General features: G+C 54.6%; 2 protein-coding genes and 1 pseudogene across 2 annotated transcripts in view; 2 read left to right on the forward strand and 1 right to left on the reverse strand.

The window, feature by feature from the left end:
• Window positions 1-10,409: 10,409 nt before the first annotated feature.
• LOC142910691 (N-myc proto-oncogene protein-like) lies at window positions 10,410-23,318 on the reverse strand. The gene is made up of 4 exons (XM_076060085.1): window positions 23,167-23,318; window positions 21,693-21,808; window positions 12,013-12,777; window positions 10,410-11,618 (listed from the first exon to the last, which is right to left on the reverse strand). Exons 3-4 carry the CDS (start codon window positions 12,590-12,592, stop codon window positions 11,071-11,073), a joined length of 1,128 nt encoding a protein of 375 aa, XP_075916200.1. The 5' UTR covers window positions 12,593-12,777; window positions 21,693-21,808; window positions 23,167-23,318; the 3' UTR covers window positions 10,410-11,070.
• Window positions 14,054-21,501, forward strand: LOC142910730 (uncharacterized; annotated as a pseudogene).
• A 208-nt stretch (window positions 23,319-23,526) lies between the features above and the next one.
• Window positions 23,527-26,921, forward strand: part of LOC142910692 (protein Wnt-7b-like) — a 33,016-nt gene continuing 29,621 nt past the window's right edge. The window contains exon 1 of the mRNA XM_076060086.1: window positions 23,527-23,635. The gene's annotated coding sequence lies outside the window, so the exon portion shown is untranslated. The remainder of the gene's footprint in view (window positions 23,636-26,921) is intronic.

Below are 26,921 nucleotides of genomic sequence, written 5' to 3' on the forward strand. Positions count from 1 at the left end.
GTCACACGCACGGCATCACGGCACGCGGCAACATCACCAGATCGCGTAAACTATAAATGCGTGTTGTTACACCCACCACCACCACCCGACACAGCCAATTAGTAAGGTTTGTGACGTAAACAGAACGTAGATTTAAAGCTTTCGTGACTGCTAGGATCCATACTCTTTGGTTCGTTTGGGTAAAGTCACCACGTAGGTATAAAAAATAAAATAACAAAAATCATGACGAGGCTGTCCTCCAGACAGTCTCGTCCCTTCACCTGATGAAGGCCGCTTGTGTTGTGGCCGAAACGTCGTGACTTTTGTTATTTTATTTTTTACCTACTACGTGACTTTACCCAATAGAACCAAAGAGTATGTAAACAGAACGTGCCAATTCGTCACCAGTACAGTCTCACACCGGGCGCTGTGTGCCGGAGAGCAAAGGCCACGACATTTACAATCCACACCGCGACGTCGTTTCGCCGGCAATTGCAACCGGCGTCATCGGGCGACGGCCAGATTCGCGGAGGAAACTTTTCCCAAAGGACTTCCTCCACGCAGCGCCGCACCGCTGAGAACGTGCCCCAATCCACGTCCTCCTCGCCCTCGCCCAGATCGGCTGCTGCTGCTGGCTGGCTGCTACGCCCCACGAACGAACCCCTTCGGCCGACGCGAACCCCCTCGCGGTGTGCCGTTCACTCGTTTGCCTGCCCGTCCGCTCTCGCCGGTTTCGCCGCCCACCGGCTGAAGCCTCCGTCTCTCCGCGAGCGAGCGCCGCTTCGTCGCGAAGAGCAGCAACGTGCGCAGCCTGGAGCTGTCGCAGCAGAGGGCCGTCTGGCCGACGAAACTGAACGGGAGCGTTTTCCCGTTCGTGCGCCGTCGTCCACCTCGTCTTCTCCGTGCGGGGCTCCGGACGCTTCCAGGTTTGGCAGGGGTGGTGGTGGTGGTGGTGATGGTGGTGATGGTGGTGGTGGTGATGATAGTGGTGATGGTGGTGGTGATGGTGGTGATGGTGGTGGTGGTGATGGTGGTGGTGATGGTGGTGATGGTGGTGATGGTAGTGGTGATGGTGGTAGTGATGGAGGTGGTGGTGATGGTGGTGGTGATGGTGGTGGTGATGGTGGTGATGGTAGTGGTGATGGTGGTAGTGATGGAGGTGATGGTGGTGGTGGTGATGGTGGTGGTGGTGATGATAGTGGTGATTGTGGTGGTGATGGTTGAAGTGGTGATGGTGGTGGTGATGGTGGTAGTGGTGATGGTGGTGGTGATGGTGGTGGTGATGGAGGTGATGGTGGTGGTGATGGTGGTGGTGATGGAGGTGGTTGGAGGGGCGGCGGAGGTGGATCGTAACGACCCGGACCAAACTGGACATATCTGTCAAACGGATCTTCGTAGATCTCATCGGAATCCTCCCGCAATTTAAATAAAGATTCTGGATTGTGAATTGTTCGGTACGTTTGGTGTTGTTGGCGCTGTTGTCGCAGTGCAGGGCCATCACGAACGAAGGCAACATGTTAACTACCTCGCCTGCTACGCGGGAGGTCGTGGGTTCGATCCCGACCCTGACGCCTGCTGCTGTTTATTTGGAGTCTGTGTCTCTCTCATCATCATGGTGGCTAGGAGATGTCAACTTCCTCGCCTGGTCTACAGGAGGTCGTGGGTTCGATCCCGACCCTGACGCCTGCTGCTGCTGCTGTATATTTGGAGTCTGTGTCTCTCTCATCATCATGGTGGCTAGGAGATGTCAACTTCCTCGCCTGGTCTACAGGAGGTCGTGGGTTCGATCCCGACCTTGACGCCTGCTGCTGCTGCTGTATATTTGGAGTTTTCGTGTCTCTCATCATCATGGTGGCCAGGAGATGTTAACTACCTTGCCTGCTACGCGGGAGGTCGTGGGTTCGATCCCGACCGTGACGCCTGCTGCTGCTGCTGTATATTTGGAGTTTGCGTGTCTCTTCTATCTCTTCCCGCGATCGTGCGGATTACTCTCCCGGGTCCTCCGGTTTTTCCCTTCCACATTTAGAAAAAGCTTAGAGCATTTGGCTGCCGCAAATTCCCACACGACGAGTCGTTTCGTTGAGCGGCGCTAACTCGTTGGCCGGGTCGCTTTCTGAAAAAGCGCCGTGTGGCTCAGCGGGCCTCTAAACCTGGTAAGTAAAAAATAAAAAAATCCGTTAAAAACCACAAAAAACACGACGCGCCGTAGGGCCGACGCACGACGAGCCGAGCGGCCCCGGGTTGGGGCGTGGCGGCGGCCGTGTTGCCAGGGCTACGCACGGACGGTGTCGGAGATCGGCAAGGAGCGGTGTCGGAGACCGGGGGCTCCCCCTCGCTGGGCGGAGCCGTTTCGGGTGCTACGGCTGTACCTGGGGCAGAATCCCCTTCCGGCAGGTGCAGCACCCTGCTCAACCCGTAGTGTAACAACAACAACAACAAGAGGGTGCAGGTGAGCCGTGACGGGCAGGTGAGCGCCCGTCCCCCCCCCTTCCCCCCATGTAGTTCGAGAAGCTTTCCACGGCTGAAGCCATTCCACAACACACAGAGCTCTTTGCAGCGCACGTCTGGCTCATTCGTTCTCTGTCTTCCCTCCACTCTCATCATCGTCATCACCCTCTCGTCATTCCTTCTCCCCCTCCTCCTCTCTCCCTGCCTTTCTCCCTCATCTCTTCCCGCTGTCCGTCTTGAGCCATGCCCCTCCTCTTGGCGAACCTCCGTCCTGACATCGCTTCCCTTTTCGCGCACCGCTTGATCCTTGACCGTACACACCCCGCACATGCTATCCTTGACTCTGCATCCTTTCCCGGTAGTGTGCCCTGGGTCAAATCCATTCCGAACGGAAACATCAATACGGGCTAAAAAAAATAGGTATTTGGGGCGGCATATGTCACTCGGATCGCTGGCTGCAGACATTTGAGAAAATTACGGCCGTCCCAAAAATTGTCGCCTCTAGGCGAGTGCTAATTGCATTTCCACAGAGTGTCGGGGTACAAGTTTCTCCGTGCAGGGTTCTCCCGGGGGAATATGGCAGCAGCGAACAATGATTGCTGGTGCGCTGATGATTCCTCATGCCGACGAAACCGGCCTACTGTTGCGTCCTCGTTTCACCGCCGTCTGTCAGAACGGCCACATTTTCTCAGCTCTCTTTGAGTCGGTGATTTTAAACGGAAAGTTGGCACACGTTCAGTTACCACCTTTTGTGTGGTTACATCTGCGCATGACGGTGGTGGTTGTGATGGCGGTGCCCGTGATACAGTCGGTGGTGGCACGTGTGGGGAGCGATACTGTAGCGGTTAGCTATACGGGGGGTGAGGGTCTTTGTTGTCTTTGTTTGTGGCACGTGTGTGACGGTGATGATGGGTAGCGGTGCTTGTGACGGTAGTTGCGGTGCGTGCGGTCGTGGGTTTATTTCTGCGATTGCGATGATGTCGTGGGAGGGCACGTGGCGGCGGTGACGTTGGCATGACGTGGCGTCGTTGCTGAGGCCGACTATTTACCACTCTGGGAATGTCCATCACAGGAGCTCGAGACTCGGGTTGGAGAACAGCTGCTCAAATTGTGGGACAGATGGCCCCATGTCGCCGGTGATGGTGGTGGCGGCGGCGGCGATGGCGGCGGTGTCGTGGGTGCCTCTGGCGCCGCTGGCGGCGCCGACGACGACACGGCGGAGCTAATTGGAAGCAGAGCAACACGCACCCCGACGGCGGATGGGACCCCCCCTCTCCTCGAGGGCTGTGGTAATTTTTGTATTTTTATTCCCGTGAAAATAAGCAGCGACGGAAACCGATAAAAAACACCCCCCATTTTAATTCCCTTTACGAGTTGTGGCACGTGGCGGGGAGAGACACCGGAGAACCCGGAGACAACCCATTCGTACGAGAGAGTCACACTCACAGATGTCAGCGGCAAGGTTTGTGTGTGTGTGTTTTTTTAAATGCACCGCTGTCCTGTCACCTCCCGAATGCTTCTCAGGCACAAGCCCACAGCACCACCTCCTCCTGGCATCCCCCGGTATTAAGCAAGCCCTGAAACCTGCCTCGCTTTGGAGAATCGCACGCCAAAAAATGACCTCATGTAAACATCCAAACTACGAGTGGCATTGTAAATGCTCCCTCGTATTCATTCGCACGTTCTGCCTCCCTTGAAACAATCCGCGCTGGGCTGCACGCGGGTCCCTGCGCCGTGTTCACGGGCTGTGCCCGCCGTGCATCTGCCCCGCACGGCGATGCCCGACGTTTCGCCGCCGCGTGGCGGGAGCTTCCCCCGGCGGTGCGTAAATTTTTGCACCGTATGTACGTTGGGCTCCTTTCGCACCGCACGTAGCCAACCGTCGCCAATCGGACGCGAGGAGATTTCGTTCGCTGTGTTTTATTTGTTTTTTTTTTTCCCAGCGAAGGCCGCAGCAAGTCAGTCCCCTCTGCAGATGCCGAGGTGCTAACCGGCGGCCCCGCCAAACGGACGCGCCGCTCTCGCTGTGTGCGCGTGGGCGAGTCCTGCGGCACGGGGGGGAGCGATGGCCAACAAGCAAGCGATGATTTATCCGGACCGGTGCTAGGCCCCCCTCCCCAGGAGTTCCTGGTGCCGTGCGTAAAAAGATCGCCGCGAGGGAGACAAAGGCGGTCGGGCGCGTGGCGCCGGCCACCCACCTCCCCCCTACTCGTGTAGCCTTGACGACTTTCGCAGGCGCCGCTCGCGAAACCGCGCTCGCCCCGACGGCCCGCGGAGGTCCACGCGGGGGACCTTTGTCTTGGGGGGTGCCGGCGGAGGGACGGCGGGTGGCTCTTTGTTAGTGGGACTAAAATAACAAAAGTGCGGATTCCCGCGAGATGGACACGTGGGTGTCCCGCGCGGTCTGCTCGCTGAATCGTGAAGATGCGCCGAATGACCTCCGTCGGATTGTGCGCGTTTACATTGTGGTCGGCGAGCGTCTCGCCGGTTGCGCTGCTGCTGCTGCTGCTGCCGCACGGCTTGCCCGTTGCTTTTGCCGAGTTGTGCGATTGTCCGACGTTTCGCTCCGCGTGCTCCAAATGTTGGGCATCGAATGCGTGTGTTGTGCTTTGCGCGAGTAGCGTGGAGGGGGAGGAGGAGGCGGAGGCGGGTTAGGCTCTGTTGCCGTGACTGCGGTGCGTCTGTGAGCGAGGCTGATCGCCTCGAGGAGCCAAATCGGTCTATCCTCTTGGGAGCTGTTTATTTTTGCCGCTTTTGAAAATGTGCGAAAAATGTAAATGAGCAAGAAAACGTTCGTGAAGTATCAGTCGCGTGACAAGCCAAGAATGTGTGTCCCGTGTGTGACGTCACTCCACGTGCCGCACCCCTCCCCAATAACCATGAGGGGGTGACGTCACTCCACGTGCCGCACCCCTCCCCAATAACCAATGAGGGGGTGACGTCACTCCACACGGGGCAACCCCCCCCCTCATTAATAATCATGAGCTGAACAATTTTTCTCTTGAATATGTCAGATTTACTGTCCTTGGGACGGACAAATAAGCTCGTTAACAATATGAGCCGGTACACGGTAAGCCCTCGCTCGGCACGTGTTCACACCGCGACGCGTTTTCTCTGTAGCGCCGTGCTTCCACGAGATGCTCTCTGGAGGCCCTGAAGCCAGCTGCATCAAGTGCAGCGCTGCATCAAGCGACGTCACTCCACGTGCCTCGCCACAACACAGCCGTCGCCTTAACAACATTCAGTCGCCCCGTTGAGAACAAGAGGGGGGGGCCCAACACAGGCATCGGTGGCTCATCTATCGACGGATCTCTCCTCGCGACGCCAGGCGCGTTGGTGGTGTAGCTGTCTCACGCCGGACTCGCGGGGTGTCACGTGCGGTGTCACGTGCGGTCTCACGTGCGGTGTCACGTGCGGTGTCACGTGCGGTGTCACGCACGGCGTCACGCGCTGTGTCACGTGCGGTGTCACGTGCGGTGTCACGTGCGGTGTCAACGTGCGGTGTCACGTGCGGTGTCACGTGCGGGGTGTCACGTTCAGTGTGTCACGTGCGGTGTCACGTGCGGTGTCACGTGCGGTGTGTCACGTGCGGTGTCACGTGCGGTGTCACGCGGCGAGCGGAGTGCGCCGGGGAGCACAGGCGGAGCGTCCATTGTCCGTCCCGGTCTGCGAACCCCTAACGCCTGGTGTCTGCGCGCCTTCGCGCGCTCCGCGCGGGGCCTCGCGGCGCACCTAGCCTGGCACGGGTAAGGGTAGTGTGAAAAAAAATGCGACGGCCGTTATTCGGTTCCCTTCTACGTGACTTTACCCAAAGAACCGAGTCTATGAATCGCTTGCAGTCACGAAATCTTTAAATCAAAAGTGCCACATTGCCAAGCCAGTTGAACTCAATCATGCCCCGCGTCAATAATCATGAATTAGGTCAATGTTGAGAATCCCAGACCCCATCCTCCACGCTCGCCCGAGAAAACTGGCTGAGCGTGTCTGGCAGGGGATGGCAAGCCGTCACCCGTCTCTTAGGGGCTAGCGATGCAACAACCATGGGGGGTGGGGGGTATGGAACTTGATGATCGCGAGTATTTGTAGGGATCCGCGACCCACGACCTCCTGCGTACCAGGCGAGGTAGCTAACATCTCGTCAACCATGGCGCTCCCACACTGCTGAGATGTCTGGGAGTAGCCATACTTTTACCCCACCGAACGTCACCTGCCGATCGACTTAACTGCGTGGACAGAGGTCGAGAGCGGTGGGGGTGGGGGAGGGAGATTTATAATCCCTGCCCGATGATTTCAGCTGCCGCACCGGGAGGTCAAATCTAAGCGACGACCTCTCTGGACTGCCAGTCCAGCTGCTGGCCACTGGCACACTGGCACAGTGGCCAGCAGCTGGACTGGCAGTCCAGAGAGGTCGTCGCTTAGATTTGACCTCCCGGTGCGGCAGCTGGCCAGCAGCCCCCGTGACTCAGTGCTGTCAACGTCACGTTTCAAACCCGGAATGCAATGACATTGGCGAACATCAATTCGTGGCTAATGTTTATTCCTTAAAATGGCACAGGGGAAGTCAAATCGAGGAAATATTCAAATCAAGATGTTATGCATCGTGTGTGTGTGCGTGTGTCGGGTTCCACATCTGACTTTGCATTTTGAAGTTGGCCTGGTCTGTGAGTTGTCTGGAGTGTCAGCACAGCACGGGCTGTCCACGTCTCCAATGACAATGTCTGGGAAGGCAACCCAATTTCTGATAAGCAAACATTCCTGCCGTCAAAACAGATTTGAAAAAGGGAATCTGTAGGAAAATGCATTAGAAAGATATTAACTTATAATTAAAACTCAATATCTCATTTAATTGATTGTTCACGCTTACGGTGGCTTTCAGACCGCATCCATTATTTTCGTCTCGCCCTTCCTCTTTTCCGAACATAGATGGACTCGTCTATCTAAATAACTGCCAAATCGCTCTCCATGGTGCTAACGTAAAAAAAAAACGCCACTTAAAAAAATGTCTTGCTGTGGTTTTCACACCTGATGATGATTGCTTGTGTTGCAGTCGAAACGTCGTGAGAATTGTATTGTTTTATATTTGTATTATTTTATTGTTTCCCTTCTACGTGGTGACTTTACCGAACGAACCAAGAATATGAATCCCTGCAGTCACGGAAGCTTTAAATCAACATTTAAGAAGAATATGACAATATTGTTGTTTCTAGATTTAAAGCTTTCGTGACTGCTAGGATCCATACTCTTTGGTTCTATTGGGTAAAGTCACGTAGGTGAAAATAAAATAACAAAATTTTCACCTACGTGACTTTACCCAATAGAACCAAAGAGTAATATTGTTGTTGCGGATTCCTCGTGCTTGCAAGGAAAACACAAAACATTCGTGCAGGAGTGCCAGCTTCGTTATGATTTTGCTCCTCACTCGTCGAGTCGGTGACTCACTCCCACCACGTGGCCAGAAATAAAGCTGTAAAATAAACGGATTACTTTAAGAAGAGACAATAAAGTCCGATGGCCCCTTCTCTCGGGCATCACCACCCCCACCCCCCACATTCTAGACAGGTCGTTGCATCGCCAGACAGCGTGATGGGAACGGCTTGTGGGAGGCCTCTGACCCCGCAGCAGATAGGTCATGGCTCACAATGAGCAACAGCTGCACGTGCTCCCATGAAGCGTACGTGACAATTCTTCGTGGGTTCTAAACTTCCGTGAGTAGTAACAATACCAATACGTTATGAGACCTCCTTTGCCAGAAACAAGATATAGGAATAGGTTTTACCCTTTTTAACTGGCACAAAAACTGACACCTTTATTCAAGGCGTCATGTTTGCAATGACCACAACACAAGCAGTCAAAATGCAAACAAAAAAGACAACTCTGATAATAATATGCACTGTCCTTGAATTTGATTGGTCCACACCCGAGACAGCTTTTCTTAGAGCCTAGTCTCCATTGGTGTTTTGTGCCAGTTAAAAGGGTAAAACCTATTCCTATATTCCAATACCAATAGGCCCGCCATGAGAAGACTCGCATGCGACAAATTGTACGCGCCCTACGAATATTTAAAAGGCTATACAGCACAGGGCAGTGTGGGCATTTCATTGCATTGCAGCGTGTGGCCAGCAACACCTGGTGCCGGTGTCTGGCTCACGAAGATGTTCGAGGAGCAGGAGACTCACTGCCACGTAGAGATATTTATGTTTTTAGATGAAGCCCTGTGCCATTGATTACGAGGGCGATTAGACGGAGGGCATCGAAGCCTCCTCCTTGTTTGCACAGTCACACAAAGTCACTTTAAGATGTTTTCCTGTTCATGTTTTTTTGTTTGTTGCGGTTGCACCCGATTCAAGAGCCGAATGGCTCACAGGGCTATACCAAATAAATGAACTATGAACTAAAAAAACACGGGGGTTTCTGGCACGTTATTACGTCTCACGGAGTCTATCTCGTGACCAAAATCGTGTTTATCAAGCAGTGTTTGCACCTGCTGTTTATCCCACTATTGGAATAACCTGAGAAACGTGTTCAAACCTTTGTAGAGTATTAATTAATGACGTCACGATCACCCCTCCGGTGCAGTGACGTCAGAGAGTGACGTCACTGCACGGCGGGCGGGGACGGTGACGTCATGTCCCCCTGGGGTATTCAAGGTTGGGCACCCGTGACGTGAACGAGGTGGTCGCGAGGAGCCAGAAAAGTGTGAAGTTGGAAGCTGTGACCCAGGCTTAGGGGGAGATTGGCACCAGGCTAGGGTAGCCTGCAGGTGTGCTAGGGACCTCCCCAGTACCCTACCCCTGGGGGAGCGATGGCACCCAGGCTTAGGGGGAAATGAGCACCAGGCTAGGGTAGCCTGCGGGTGTGCTAGGGACCTCCCCAATACCCTACCCCTGGGGGAGCGATGGGACCCCGGGGTAGGGGGAGATTGGCACCAGGCTAGGGTAGCCTGTGGGTGTGCTAGGGACCTCCCCAGTACCCTACCCCTGGGGGAGCGATGGGACCCGGGCTTAGGGGGAAATGAGCACCAGGCTAGGGTAGCCTGCGGGTGTGCTAGGGACCTCCCCAGTACCCTACCCCTGGGGGAGCGATGGGACCCAGGCTTAGGGGGAAATGAGCACCAGGCTAGGGTAGCCTGCGGATGTGCTAGGGACCTCCCCAGTACCCTTCCCCTAGGGGAGCGATGGGACCCCGGGGTAGGGGGAAATTGAGTCATTGAGCCATCGGGCTACCATGAGAGATTCGTTCATGAGGCTATCCACATATACAAACACAGAGACAATTTCAACCGAGAAGATGGATTCTGGCTTAGCAATCATTGGAAGGATTTGATAAACCATTTCGGATCATAATTGATTGTTCACGCTTACGGTGGCTTTCAGACAGCATACATTAAATTTTCGTCTCCCCCCCTCCTCTTTTCTGAACATAGATGGACTCGTCCTTCTAAACAAACTGTCAAATCGCTATCCGTGGTGCTAACGTTTAAAAATAAATAAATACAAACCGCCACTTCTTTCAAATGTTTCTTGCCGTTGGTTTTCACACCTGATGATGACTGTTTGTGTTACAGTCGAAACGTCGTGAGAATTTTATTGTTTTATATATATTTTATTGTTTCCCTTCAACGTGACTTTACCGAAAGAACCAAGAATATGAATCCCCGCAGTCACGAAAGCTTTAAATCAAAAGTACAGTAAAACCTTAGGATCGCGAGCACAATTCGTTCCGTAAACGTGTTTGTAATCCAAAGCACTCGTACATCAAAGCACTCGAATATCAGTTGTGATCACGTGATGCTCGGCAGTACAAAGCGTGTAAACGTGCTGCTCGTATTGGAAGACCCTCGCTCGTTTATCAAATTAAGATTTACTTACAATTGTTGCTCGTCTTGCAAAACACTCGCAGACCCAGTAAACTCGCAATCCAAGGTTTCACTCTATCCGTTTGATATCCATGCATTTTTAAGTGAAGGCAAGTGTACAAAAGGGTGCAAAACAATAATAATGGGCTTTATTTAGATGTTCCGATAAGAAAAACATATATACTGTGGTATATCAAGTGCTGTAATGAATGCTTTTACAGCTGCTAAGCCCGCTTTCAGCTACACGCCAACTGCAAAAGACCAAGTTTATTAGCCATGCAAAGTAAGCAAGAAAACCCCACGTTTTAAGGACATTCATAAAAGGTTACTAAATATAACTTGTGCACTTATTGACATGTACAACTTTGTACAAAAAGTTACTCGTGCTAAATCTTACAAAAACCCTGGGTAATTATATAGCAACTTTTTGGTGCCTACATTTTCCATGTTATATGGAAAATGTAGGCAAAATATATATGAAAATATATAACAAAAACAACGATTTTTTTTTAAATAACATGAATAACGCCATGAAACAGCATTAATGGCAGTCTTTGCAAAATTGAGGCATCATTTGTGCAGAAATGTCTATTGAGGTATAACAACCATTCCCATCAACTCAAACCTTGGCAGTCAAATATTCAAAGGCATCATGTTGCGAACGAGGTCACAGTGGATACAAAATCACGAAATAGCAAAGTGGCTAAACTGTGCTGGTTGCCAGAGGTTTTAGTCCAATATCAAAACAAAAGTTACCTTTGGTTTAAACTCTTTAAACAAGACGCAAATCAAGACCGCTTGGCCTGTGAGTTCCTCGCGCTTTCCAGCCTCTTCAGTAGCTCCCGCTGTCGAATTTTCAGCTGCCGTTTCGTCTCCTCGAGTTGCTCCTCCTGACGCCGCAGGGTGCGCGAGTATTCCGTCGCTTTCTGCAGGATCTGCAGCGTGCCCGCCTTGCCGTTGTGCGCCAGCTCCGGGACGTGATCACGCAGCCGCAGGAAGCCGTTCCTGATGTCGCGACGCCGCTGCCGCTCGAGGTGGTTGTGCGTGCGCCACCACGCCCGGTACGACAGGGGCGGCACGGCGGCACCAGCGGGGCGCGGGTCGGGGCCGAAGCGTTTGGCGGCCGGGGGATTCTCCGGCGGGGGAGCGGCGTGGTTGTGGTGCTGGTGCACGAGCGGGATGTGGCCGCGCGATGCGTAGGCCGGGGCGGATCGCTGCTGCTGCTGCTGCTGGTTGTACTGGCGGACCGTGTTTGTGTTGTACACGGCGCGTACCGCCACGCTCTCCACGGTCACCACGTCAATCTCTCCATCTTCCTCATCGTCGTCGTCGTCGTCTGCAGAAGGGAAACGTGTACACGTCAGCAACGCAACGTAGAAGAATTCAACATTATAAACCTAAACTTGCACAGGTGCACGACCTGTTGAAATGGTGCAAGGACACACGCAACATTCGTGTAAGTTAACTTGACAACTTTAAGTTTATATCCTTAGTTCTTTCGGTAAAGTCACGTTGAAGGGAAACAACAAAATAATAAAATATATATAAAACAATAAAAATTCTCACGACGTTTCGACCATAACACAAACGACCGTTTGACTTTACCGAAAGAACTAAGAATATGAATTACTGCAGTCACGAAAGCTTTAAATCAAAACTTTAAGTTTATTGCAAACGAAGATGAACAAGCTAACACACGACCCAATAAAAAAACACACAACACAAAGCACCGTGCAAGTCCGCAGGGTCCACCACGGCCGAGGTCGCCACGAGCGGGACGGAGCAGGGCCCCGCTCCGCCGACCCCCGCGCGGCCGCCCTCCCCGGGGCTCCCGCCGCCGGGACCCGGCTCCGGGGGCACGGCGCGGGAGGCCGCGGGCAGGCGCGCGGAGGGCAGAGACGCGCCGCCGGCGAGGCCCCCCAACTTCTCGGCGGCCGGCTTCTCGGTCGCCGACTTATCCGGCGTGGCTCCGGCCGAGTCCAAGCCGCTCCACATGCAGTCCCGCAGCACCACGGCTTCCGCGCCGTGGATGGGGTCCGATAGGGCGCCGGGGCCCTCGGCGTCGTCGTCGTCCGGCGAGCCGGCGGTGCCGCCGTGGCACGGGCCGCCCGAGGGCAGCAACGGCGTCGGGCGCGCCCAGTTCGGCGGCAGGGGCGGCGTGGGCAGGAGCTCGAACTTTTTCCAAATGTCCTCGCCGGGCGCCGTGGACTGGTTGAAGTCCCAGGCGCGGTCATCGTCGTCGTCGTCGTAGAAGAAGAAGTAGAAGAAGGGCTGGCAGCGGTCGAAGTCGCGATCCCCGCCGGCAGCCATCGCGTGCGGGGCCGCGGCCGCACCCGGCGCCGAAGTTTATTGGCAGCAGCAGCCCCGCGGCCGCCCTTCTACGTCCACATGTGCCGCCGCTACTTTCGTCACGCGACACGCCGGGGAGGGGGTTTGTATTACACCCTCCTTGTTGATGTGGCGCTTAAAAGTATTCAGCAGGGGGCCGGTCTCGCCTGTAAATAAGCAACAAACAATAAAGAATGCAGCAGCGTCGTTAACAAAGCGAGCAAACATTTCACTCAATACGTCATCTCCATATATGTAAAAGGCAAAGTTGTGATTGTGTGTGTCTGTTCAAAATGTTTAGCGTACTTCCCCACATGCAACAAACTTGAAATTTGCCATGTGGGTACCTTCCAGACTGTACACCATGCAAACATTATAAAAATACACTTTATTTTTTTTTAGGGGAGCTCAATAATGCTTGTTTGTTTGCACGGCAAGTGAGCTGTAACGTCAAATCTGTCACGTGACCCGCGCATGTGGAAGCCTAACGCATTGTAGCGTAGTGGTTAGCGCTACGCCGCGCTACGAACCCGGCAACTCGAGTTCGATTCCCGCTCACGGCCACCACCGGTGACGATTATTTGTACCGGTCCTGGGCCTCCCCTAGGTCGACTCAGCCTCAAACGAGTAATTGTTGTGGTGTGTGAACATCGCCACTGGGGAGACAAAGGCCGGCCGGGTGTGGTGAATCCAAGTCCCGGGCGAAGCCGGGTAGTAACAGCTACTAGTGCTGTTAATAATTCACATTTCAATTTCATTAAGTGGGTTTACAAAATAAACCACGTGCCTACGCGGTCGTGCCAGATTTTAGGAAAGTGAACAACAGTTCAAAATTAATTCCAGCGTTTTACACAACTATTTTTTTTAAAAGGGGGTATTCGTTGAAAAGTCAAAAGTTGCCTCGATCGGAGGAGTGCAAGCGAGAAGGTCACAGACTGCCCAAAAATTCAGCGAGCCGCGTCTCGCACGCCGCAAATGCAGCGCAGCATTTAAGAATAAAGGGCACAGTAGAGTTGGGAAACAGGGCCGCGAGAAATGGATTAATCTCACCACAACAACACTATCCTGTAATTGGCGGAGAGTTCAGTTTTTCAGTTTCATTTATATTGCTAGAGCCCTGTGAGCCATTCGGCTCTTGAATTCGGGTGCAACTTTGGTGCCACCGCCAGCGGAGCAACTCGGGCCGGCGCTACCCTCTCCTCGCACCACCCCCCCCCACCCCCCCCCCCACGAACTCACGCACGCCCCACTAAACACCCGCATGCACCCCCGTAGGGTCGCGAGGAGGGATCGCCTGGTGCGATGGGTTTTCACCCGAGGACGCCCCAGCAGGGACGTCCCGCGGTTTCCCCGGACCGGGAGATTGGCCGAGCCCCCCAGAACCGGATTACACGGGCCCCCCCCCCCCCAAAAGGGGGGGTAGAGCTTTACAGGCCGGCCGCGATGAAGCACGCGCAGCACGGGGGACGGTGCCCAAAGGCGAGCACCCTGCGGCGGTGTAAACAGTGGGGTGGGAGGGAACAGCCCCTAGGCATATAGGAGGATTCAAGAGAAAGGATTTGATTGGACGCGCGCAGGATGGCATCACGTGACCCGGGGACTAACGGGCTGTGAGGACATAAGGGGGGAAGGAGGGCGAATTGGGTTGACGCGTTGTGCATGAAGAGGGTGTAGGCGCAGCTTCCTTGTACCGAAAAAACAAGCTACGCCTTAACTTGTCGGAGCAAAAGAGTCTTGGCGCATGTTTGAGGCGTCTTGAATCAAACCGTTTCTTTATTTCTCAGTTGCACAAAAATGGGCGTTTTCTAAAGTTATATCATCGCCTGTTCACGTGCTGTATCATCCCTGTCGCACGGTCAAACGACTGTATCCACTCGCTCCCCACCGGCTCTTCCCGTAGCCCCCCGTTTATGCTGTGAAAACCGGAAGTGACGTCATGGGTTCAACCAAAGGAGCGTCTAACCACAGGGGGGATTTCTACACAGTTGGGGATATTCCAAATCAAAATATAACCAGACACACCTGATGACGACCGTTTGCGTTATGGTCGAAACGTCGTGAGAATTTTTATTGTTTTATATATATATTTTGTTATTTTATTGTTTCCCTTCAACATGACTTTACCGAAAGAGCTAAGAATATGAATATAACCAGTCCGTCAACAAATGTGTGACGGACGTACATCAAATGTATATACGGAAACAATAATACACTCGCTTTCTGTCTCATGGCTCTTACAGAGGGGTAAAGAGCGGTGGGACAGCGATCGGGCGCACTGCTGTGTTGTGTGGGTGACTCCGATCAGTGTGGGTACGGCGCGCGCACTTACAAATAAATAATTAAATTGATCATTAATTGATTCTGAGCGCCTGCTGCTTGTTGACACAACGGCTTAGTGCAATAATTAATTAATTACAAACAGCTGCGAGCGGGCGAGTTAACAACATTACGTCATCTGCGTGGGTAGGACGCGTGAGTGGGTGGGAGGGCTGTGGCTTTTACACCTGATGATGATTGCTGTGGCTTTCACACCTGATGATGATTGCTGTGGTTTTCACACCTGATGATGATTGCTGTGGTTTTCACACCTGATGATGATTGCTGTGGTTTTCACACCTGATGATGATTGCTGTGGTTTTCACACCTGATGATGATTGCTGTGGTTTTCACACCTGATGATGATTGCTGTGGTTTTCACACCTGATGATGATTGCTTCTTGTGTTGCAGTCGAAACGTCGTGATTTAATTGTATTGTTTTATATTTTTATTTTTTTATCGTTTCCCTTCTACGTGGTGGTGACTTTACCGAAAGAACCAAGAATATGAATCCCTGCAGTCACAAAAGCTTTAAATTAATGTCATTATTATTCTTAGCTCTTTCCGTAAAGTCACGTTGAAGGGAACACAATAAAATAATAAAATATATATAAAACAATAAAAAATGGTTTCCCTTCAACGTGACTTCACCGAAAGAGCTAAAAATATGAATTACTGCAGTCACGAAAGCTTTAAATCAGTAAAAATGTGTTGTTATTATTATATTTTGGTACTGGCAAAGGAGGTCTAATGATGGTCACTGCATCTTACGCGCTTCTGCGGCGGTCTGCAACACCCTTCCGATATTAGGAAGCAACTGGAGCTATATTCACTTTTTAAATCTAGATTGAAAACTTTATTTGGCTAGAACCGCTTTGTGTGCCGTGTTAGTTTGTTGTTGTCCTTGCCCGCCCGCTGCCCACACCTCCGATGAGCACGGTTGGCTACGTACGGTGCGAAAGTAGCAGCAGCGATCCGCCCCGGCCTACACATCGCGCGGCCACATCCCGCCCGTGCACCAGCAGCACCACCAGCAGCAGCACCACCAGCACCACCAGCAGCAGCACCACCAGCAGCAGCAGCAGCAGCACCAGCAGCAGCAGCAGCACCAGCAGCACCAGCACCACCACCAGCACCACCAGCAGCAGCAGCAGCACCACCACCAGCAGCACCACCACCAGCACCAGCAGCAGCAACAGCACCACCAGCAGCAGCAGCAGCACCAGCAGCACCACCACCAGCACCACCACCACCAGCAGCAACAGCAGCACCACCAGCAGCACCACCACCACCAGCACCACCACCAGCACCACCAGCAGCAGCACCACCACCAGCACCACCAGCAGCACCACCACCAGCACCACCAGCACCACCAGCAGCAGCACCAACACCAGCACCACCACCAGCACCACCACCACCAGCACCAGCAGCACCACCACCAGCACCAGCAGCAGCAGCAGCAGCACCACCACCAGCACCACCACCACCAGCACCAGCAGCACCACCACCAGCAGCACCAGCAGCAGCACCACCAGCAGCAGCAGCAGCACCACCACCAGCACCACCAGCAGCAGCACCACCACCAGCACCACCACCAGCACCACCACCAGCACCACCACCACCAGCACCAGCAGCACCACCACCAGCACCAGCAGCAGCACCACCACCAGCAGCAACAACAGCACCAGCAGCAGCACCACCAGCACCAGCAGCACCACCACCAGCACCAGCAGCAGCAGCAGCACCACCACCAGCACCACCACCACCAGCACCAGCAGCACCACCACCAGCAGCACCAGCAGCAGCACCACCAGCAGCAGCAGCACCACCACCAGCACCACCAGCAGCAGCACCACCACCAGCACCACCACCAGCACCACCACCAGCACCACCACCACCAGCACCAGCAGCACCACCACCAGCACCAGCAGCAGCAGCACCACCACCAGCAGCAACAGCAGCACCAGCAGCAGCACCACCAGCACCAGCAGCACCACCACCAGCACCAGCAGCAGCAGCACCAGCAGCAGCACCAGCAGCAGCACCACCACCAGCACCACCACCACCAGCACCAGCAGCACCACCACCAGCACCACCAGCACCAGCAGCAGCACAACTACGCCGCTCCCTCGCCGGAGAATCCCCCGGCTGCCAAACGCCTCCGCCCCGACGTGCACACCGCTGGTGCCCCCACGCCGCCCCCGTCGGCACGCGGGGCCCTCACGCAGAGCCGGGGCGGTGTTGGTTGGGCCACCTCGTCTCGTGCCAAGTCGACGGGCTGCCGCAGCCCTCGGAGCTCCGACTCGGGGAGTAACCACCACCATCACCATTACCACCACAATCACCACCATCACCATTACCACCATTACCACCACAATCACCATTACCACCACAATCACCACCATCACCATTACCACCATTACCACCACAATCACCATTACCACCACAATCATCATCACCACCACCATCACCACCACCACCATTACCACCACAATCACCACCACCACCATCATCACCACCACCACCACCATCACCACCATCACCATTACCACCACCATCACCATCACCACCACCACCACCATCACCACCACCATCACCACCACCACCACCACCATTACCACCACAATCACCACCACCACCATCACCACCATCACCATTACCAACACAATCACCATCACCACCACCACCATCACCACCATTACCACCACTATCACCACCACCATCACCACCACCATCACCACCACCTCCATCACCACCACCTCCATCACCATCACCACCACCATCACTACCACAATCACCATCACCACCACCATTACCACCACAATCACCACCACCATCACCACCACCTCCTCCATCACCACCACCACCATCACCACCACCATTACCACCACAATCACCATCACCACCACAATCACCATCACCACCACCATCACCACCACCACCATTACCACCACAATCACCACCATCACCACCACCACCATCACCGCCATCACCATTACCACCACAATCACCATCACTACCACAATCACCATCACCACCACCACCATTACCACCACAATCACCATCACCACCACCATCATAACCACCTCCTCCATCTCCACCACCACCACCATCACCACCACCATTACCACCACAATCACCATCACCACCACCACCATTACCACCACAATCACCATCACCACCACCATCATAACCACCTCCTCCATCTCCACCACCACCACCACCATCACCACCACCATCACCATCACCACCACCACCACCACCACCATTACCACCACAATCACCACCACCACCATCATCACCACCACGACCATCACCACCATCACCATTACCACCACAATCACCACCACCACCACCATCACCACCACCATCACCACCACCATTACCACCACAATCACCACCACCACCATCACCACCACCATCACCACCATTACCACCACAATCACCATCACCACCACCATCACCACCATTACCACCACTATCACCACCACCACCATCACCACCACCATCACCACCACCTCTATCACCACTACCTCCATCACCACCACCACCATCACCACCACCACCATCACCACCACCATCACTACCACAATCACCATCACCACCACCACCATTACCACCACAATCACTACCACCACCATCACCACCACCTCCTCCATCACAACCACCATCACCACCACCATTACCACCACAATCACCACCACCACCATCACCACCACCATCACCACCATCACCATTACCACCACAATCACCACCATCACCACCACCACCATCACCACCATCACCATTACCACCACAATCACCATTACCACCACCATCACCACCACCATCACCACCACCACCATTACCACCACAATGACAACCACCACCATCACCACCACCATCACCACCATCACCATTACCACCACAATCACCACCACCACCATCACCACCACCATCACCACCATCACCATTACCACCACAATCACCATTACCACCACCATCACCACCACCACCATCACCACCATCACCACCACCTCCATCACCACCACCTCGATCACCACCACCATCACCACCACCACCATCACCACCACCATCACGACGACAATCACCATCACCACCACCACCACCATTACCACCACAATCACCACCATCACCATTACCACCACAATCACCATTACCACCACCAGCACCACCACCACCATCACCACCATCACCACCACCATCACCACCACCTCCATCACCACCACCTCGATCACCACCACCATCACCACCACCACCATCACCACCACCATCACTACCACAATCACCACCACCACCACCATTACCACCACAATCACCACCACCACCATCACCACCACCTCCTCCATCACCACCACCACCATCACCACCACCATTACCACCACAATCACCATCACCACCACAATCACCATCACCACCACCATCACCACCACCATCACCACCACCACCACCACCATTACCACCACAATCACCACCACCATCACCACCACCATCACCACCATCACCATTACCACCACAATCACCATTACCACCACAATCACCATCACCACCACCATCACCACCACCACCACAATCACCACCATCAACACCACCACCACCATCACCACCATCACCATTACCACCACAATCACCATCACCACCATCACCACCACCATCACCACCACCACCATTACCACCACAATCACCACCACCACCATCACCACCACCACCATCACCACCATCACCATTACCACCACAATCGCCATCACCACCACCACCATCACCACCATTACCACCACTATCACCATCACCACCACCACCATCACCACCACCATCACCACCACCTTCATCACCACCACCTCCATCACCACCACCATCACCACCATCACCACCACCACCATCACCACCTCCATCACCACCACCACCATCACCACCACCACCACCACCACCATCACCACCACCATCACCACCACCATTACCACCACAATCACCACTACCAGCACCATCACCACCATTACCACCACTATCACCATCACCACCACCATCACCACCACCATCACCACCATCGCCACCACCATCACCACCACCACCACCACCATCACCACCACCATCACCACCACCTCCATCACCACCATCACCACCACCATCACCACCTCCATCACCACCACCATCACCACCACCATCACCACCACCTCCATCACCACCACCATCACCACCACCACCATCACCACCATCACCACTACCATCACCACCATCACCACAACCTTCATCACCACCACCATCACCACCTCCACCACCACCTCCATCACCACCACCTCCATCACCACCACCATCACCACCATCACCACCACCATCACCACCACCATCACCACTACCATCACCACCACCATCACCACCACCACAACCTCCATCACCACCATCACCACCTCCACCACCACCTCCATCACCACCACCTCCATCACCACCACCTCCATCACCACCATCACCACCACCACCATGACCACCACCATCACCACTACCATCACCACCACCATCACCACCATCACCACCACCATCACCACCACCATCACCACTACCATCACCATTACCACCACCATCACCACCACCACAACCTCCACCACCACCTCCATCACCACCACCTCCATCACCACCACCTCCATCACCACCATCACCACCACCATCACCACCACCATCACCACCACGATCACCACCACCATCACCACCACCGTCACCACCACTACCATCACCACCACCACCACCTCCATCACCACCACCATCACCACCACCATCACCACCACCATCACCACCACCTCCATCACCACCACCATCACCACCACCACCATCACCACCACCTCCATCACCACCACCCCCATCACCACCACCATCACCACCACCTCCATCACCACAACCATCACCACCACCACCATCACCACCACCACCACCATCACCACCACCACCACCATTACCACCACAATCACCACCACCACCATCACCACCATCACCATTACCACCACAATCACCATCACCACCACCATCACCACCATTACCACCACTATCACCATCACGACCACCACCACCACCATCACCATTACCATCACCACCACCACCATCACCACCACCATCACCACCATCACCACCACCACCATGACCACCACCATCACCACCACTACCATCACCACCACCATCACCATCATCACCACCATCACCACCACCACCATCATCACCACCATCACCACCACCACCATCACCACCACCATCACCACCACTACCATCACCACCATCACCACCACCACCACCATCACCACCACTACCATCACCATCACCACCACCATCACCATCATCACCACCACCACCATCACCACCATCACCACCACCACCACCATCACCACCACCACCACCATCACCACTACCACCACAATCACCATCACCACCACCACCACCATCACCACCACCATCACCACCACCATCACCACCATCACCACCACCATCACCACCACCACCATCACCACCACCACCATCACCACCACCATCACCACCACCATCACCACCACCTCCATCACCATCACCACCACCACCACCGCCATCACCACCACCATCACCACCACCATCACCACCACCTCCATCACCACCACCATCACCACCACCATCACCACCACCTCCATCACCATCACCACCACCATTACCACCACTATCACCACCACCATCACCACCACCATCACCACCACCATCACCACCATTACCACCACTATCACCACCACCACCATCACCACCACAATCACCACTGACCTGAGTGTTCCTGCGTGACTTCTGCATGACCTTGAGTCTCTGGTGGAGGTCGTAGACGTCACTGGATCCCACGGACTTCCCCTTCGCTTCCAGACGGCAAACTCTGCCACTTTCTCCTGCAACATCATCAACATCATCATTGTCGTCAACATCTTCAACATCAACATTGTCAACATCATCACTGTCGTCAACATCGTCAACATCATCATTGTCGTCAACATCGTCAACATCTTCAACATCAATCAACATTGTCAACATCATCAACATCATCATTGTCGTCAACATCGTCAACATCTTCAACATCAACATTGTCAACATCATCATTGAGATTGACACGGGGAGACAGAGAGAGACACGGTGAGACAGAGAGAGACACGGGGAGACAGAGAGAGACACGGTGAGACACAGAGAGAGAGACACGAGGAGACAGAGACACGGGGAAACAGAGAGAGATACGGGGAGACAGAGAGAGACACGGGGAGACAGAGACACGGGGAGACAGAGACACGGGGAGAGAGACACGTGGAGAGAGACACGGGGAGACACGGGGAGAGACACGGGGAGAGAGACACGTGGAGAGAGACACGTGGAGAGACACGGGGAGAGAGACACAGGGAGCGAGACACGGGGAGAGACACGGGGAGAGAGACACGTGGAGAGAGACACGTGGAGACGGAGAGAGACACTGTGAGAGAGACACGGGGAGAGACACGGAGAGACACGTGGAGAGAGACACGTGGAGAGAGAGACAGGGAGACACGTGGAGAGAGACACGTGGAGAGACACGGGGAGAGAGACACGGGGAGAGAGAGAGAGACACGGGGAGAGAGACACGGGGAGAGGGAGACACGGAGAGAGAGAGACACGTGGAGAGAGACACGGGGAGAGAGAGACACGTGGAGAGAGACACGGAGAGAGAGACACGTGGAGAGAGACACGGGGAGAGAGAGACACGTGGAGAGAGACACGTGGAGAGAGACACGGGGAGAGAGAGACACGTGGAGAGAGACACGGAGAGAAAGACACGTGGAGAGAGACACGGGGAGAGAGAGACACGTGGAGAGAGACACGTGGAGAGAGACACGGGGAGAGAGAGACACGTGGAGAGAGGCACGGGGAGAGAGACACGTGGAGAGAAAGACACGTGGAGAGAGACACGTGGAGAGACACGTGGAGAGAGACACGTGGAGAGAGACACGTGGAGAGAGACACGTGGAGACACGGGGAGAGAGACACGTGGAGACACGGGGAGAGAGACACGTGGAGAGAGACACGTGGAGAGAGACACGGGGAGAGAGAGACACGGGGAGAGAGAGACACGTGGAGAGAGACACGGAGAGAGAGACGTGGAGAGAGAGACACGTGGAGAGACACACGTGGAGAGAGACACGTGGAGAGAGACAGGGATGTGTGTACTTCAGGTGTACCGCACACACTGTATGCACTGTAAGTGCACGTCACGAACTGTACGTACCGCAAGCACAGTGCACACTGTACGTGTTGTTGCGACTGCACTGTACACGCCGTGCTTGCTGCTGAGGAGCAGACAGCGATCCCAGCGAAGCGAAAGTGGACGAGCGAGACCACGCCCATGGGGCGGTCCGACCACGCCCATAGGTGGCAGAGACCACGCCCACGGGGGGCTCCGACCACGCCCATAGGTGGCAGAGACCACGCCCATGGGGACAGCGCCAACGCCCACGGAGACAGAGACCATGCCCACGGGGGGGGGGGGGCAGAGACCACGCCCACGGGGGGCAGCGACCACGCCCACGGGGGGGGCAGAGACCACGCCCATGGAGGGCAGCGACCACGCCCACAGGAAACACGATCACATAGCAATTTGGCTGCGTTCCAACCCGCTCTGAAAAATTCAGGGATTTTATATCGTTTAATAATACCAACAACAACAAAACTACAACAACAACAAGTTTATCCCGCAGGTGAGGTCTCTGGAGAGCAGGAGAGAAGTCTCGTGGCTGGGTGAGATGGTGGTGGGGCAGAGTGGTTAGATTATTGAGTTCAGATGATGAGAAAGTTACAAGTGCTGAATTATTTGTGTGTTTAAAACCACGTGTGAGCAAACTACGGAGACCCAGGGCAGGGGGCTAATTGGCAAAAGTTGAGTGGCTTGGCTTGAGTGAGATGGCGGGTGGGTGGGTGAATTAACCTGTGGATGATTGAGACGCTGGGTGGGTGAATCAACGTGTGGTTGAGTGGATGATTGAGACGCTGGGTGGGTGATTGAGACGCTGGGTGGGTGAATCACTTTGAGTGGTCGCGTGAAGATGGATGAGCGCTGAGTCGCTGGGTGGTGGACCGAGCAAAGATGGCGAATTTGAGAGCCACGAGGTGTCAGGGGGAGGGGCTTCAGGGGGAGGGGGGTCAGGGGGAGGGGGGTTCAGGGGGAGGGGGGGTTCAGGGGGAGGGGGGGTTTAGGGGGAGGGGGCTTCAGGGGGAGGGGCTTCAGGGGGCTTCCGGGGGCTTCTGGGCGCTGTTGATTGGGCCCGAGGTCTCCATCTTGCTGCTGCGAGGTGTGTGGTGTGTGTGTGGTGTGTGTGGTGTGTGTGGTGTGTGTGGTGTGTGTGTGTGGTGTGTGTGGTGTGTGTGTGGTGTGTGTGTGGTGTGTGTGTGGTGTGTGTGGGGTGTGTGGTGTGTGTGTGTGGTGTGTGTGTGGTGTGTGTGTGTGGTGTGTGTAGTGTGTGGTGTGTGTGTGGTGTTTGTGTGGAGTGTGTGGTGTGTGTGTGTGGTGTGTGTGGTGTGCGTGTGTGGTGTGTGTGGTGTGTGTGGTGTGTATGTGGTGTGTGTGTGGTGTGTGTGTGGTGTGTGGTGTGTGTGTGGTGTGTGTGATGTGTGTGGTGTGTGCCCAGGCATGGTGTGTGTGTGGTGTGTGTGGTGTGTGTGTGTGGTGTGGTGTGTGTGTGGTGTGTGTGGTGTGTGTGTAGTGTGTGTGTGGTGTGTGTGGTGTGTGTGTGGTGTGTGTGTGGTGTGTGTGGTGTGTGTGTGGTGGGTGTAGTGTGTGTGGTGTGTGTGTGTGTGTGGTGTGTGTGGTGTGTGTGTGGTGTGTGTGTGTGTTGTGTGTGTGTGGTGTGTGGTGTGTGTGTGGTGTGTGTGGTGTGTGTGTGGTGTGTGTGGTGTGTGGTGTGTGTGTGGTTTGTGTTGTGTGTGTGTGGTGTGTGTGGTGTGTGTGTGGTGTGTGTGGTGTGTGTGTGGTGTGTATGTGGTGTGTGTGTGGTGTGTGTGGTGTGTGTGTGTGGTGTGTGTGTGGTGTGTGTGTGGTGTGTGTGGTGTGTGTGTGGTGTGTGTGTGGTGTGTGTGGTGTGTGTGGTGTGTGTGTGGTGGGTGTGGTGTGTGTGTGTGTGGTGTGTGTGTGGTTTGTGTTGTGTGTGTGTGGTGTGTGTGGTGTGTGTGTGGTGTGTGTGGTGTGTGTGTGGTGTGTGTAGTGTGTGGTGTGTGTGTGGTGTGTGTGTGGAGTGTGTGGTGTGTGTGTGGTGTGTGTGTGGTGTGTGTGGTGTGTGTGGTGTGTGTGGTGTGTGTGGTGTGTGTGTGGTGTGTATGTGGTGTGTGTGTGGTGTGTGTGTGGTGTGTGTGTGGTGTGTGTGGTGTGTGTGTGGTGTGTGTGTGGTGTGTGTCGTGTGTGTGTGGTGTGTGTGGTGTGTGTGTGGTGGGTGTGGTGTGTGTGTGTGGTGTGTGTGGTGTGTGTGTGGTGTGTGTGTGGTGTGTGTGGTGTGTGTGTGGTGTGTGTGTGGTGTGTGTGGTGTGTGTGTGTGGTGTGTGTGGGGTGTGTGGTGTGTGTGTGTGGTGTGTGTGTGGTGTGTGTAGTGTGTGGTGTGTGTGTGGTGTTTGTGTGGAGTGTGTGGTGTGTGTGTGGTGTGTGTGGTGTGCGTGTGTGGTGTGTGTGGTGTGTGTGGTGTGTGTGGTGTGTATGTGGTGTGTGTGTGGTGTGTGTGTGGTGTGTGGTGTGTGTGTGGTGTGTGTGTGGTGTGTGTGATGTGTGTGGTGTGTGCCCAGGCATGGTGTGTGTGTGGTGTGTGTGGTGTGTGTGGTGTGGTGTGTGTGTGGTGTGTGTGTAGTGTGTGTGGTGTGTGTGTGTGGTGTGTGTGGTGTGTGTGTGGTGTGTGTGTGGTGTGTGTGGTGTGTGTGTGTGGTGTGTGTGTGGTGTGTGTGGTGGGTGTAGTGTGTGTGTGGTGTGTGTGTGTGGTGTGTGTGTGGTGTGTGTGTGGTGTGTGTGGTGTGTGTGTGTGTTGTGTGTGTGTGGTGTGTGTGGTGTGTGGTGTGTGTGTGGTGTGTGTGGTGTGTGTGTGGTGTGTGTGGTGTGTGTGTGTGTGGTGTGTGTGTGGTTTGTGTTGTGTGTGTGTGGTGTGTGTGGTGTGTGTGTGGTGTGTGTGGTGTGTGTGTGGTGTGTATGTGGTGTGTGTGTGGTGTGTGTGGTGTGTGTGTGTGGTGTGTGTGTGGTGTGTGTGGTGTGTGTGTGGTGTGTGTGTGGTGTGTGTGGTGTGTGTGTGGTGTGTGTGTGGTGGGTGTGGTGTGTGTGTGTGTGGTGTGTGTGTGGTTTGTGTTGTGTGTGTGTGGTGTGTGTGGTGTGTGTGTGGTGTGTGTGGTGTGTGTGTGGTGTGTGTAGTATGTGGTGTGTGTGTGGTGTGTGTGTGGAGTGTGTGGTGTGTGTGTGGTGTGTGTGTGGTGTGTGTGGTGTGTGTGGTGTGTGTGTGGTGTGTGTGGTGTGTGTGTGGTGTGTGTGGTGTGTGTGGTGTGTGTGTGGTGTGTATGTGGTGTGTGTGTGGTGTGTGTGTGTGTGGTGTGTGTGTGGTGTGTGTGTGGTGTGTGTGGTGTGTGTGTGGTGTGTGTGTGGTGTGTGTGGTGTGTGTGTGGTGTGTGTGGTGTGTGTGTGGTGGGTGTGGTGTGTGTGTGTGGTGTGTGTGGTGTGTGTGTGGTGTGTGTGTGGTGTGTGTGGTGTGTGTGTGGTGTGTGTGTGGTGTGTGTGGTGTGTGTGTGTGTGTGTGTGGGGTGTGTGGTGTGTGTGTGTGGTGTGTGTGTGGTGTGTGTAGTGTGTGGTGTGTGTGTGGTGTTTGTGTGGAGTGTGTGGTGTGTGTGTGTGGTGTGTGTGGTGTGCGTGTGTGGTGTGTGTGGTGTGTGTGGTGTGTATGTGGTGTGTGTGTGGTGTGTGTGTGGTGTGTGGTGTGTGTGTGGTGTGTGTGATGTGTGTGGTGTGTGCCCAGGCATGGTGTGTGT

This window comes from Petromyzon marinus, unplaced genomic scaffold (assembly GCF_048934315.1).
Source record: "Petromyzon marinus isolate PM22_M1 ecotype Great Lakes invasive population unplaced genomic scaffold, UKy_Petmar_22M1.pri1.0 PM_G_Scaffold_15, whole genome shotgun sequence".
NCBI classification, from domain to species: domain Eukaryota; kingdom Metazoa; phylum Chordata; class Hyperoartia; order Petromyzontiformes; family Petromyzontidae; genus Petromyzon; species Petromyzon marinus.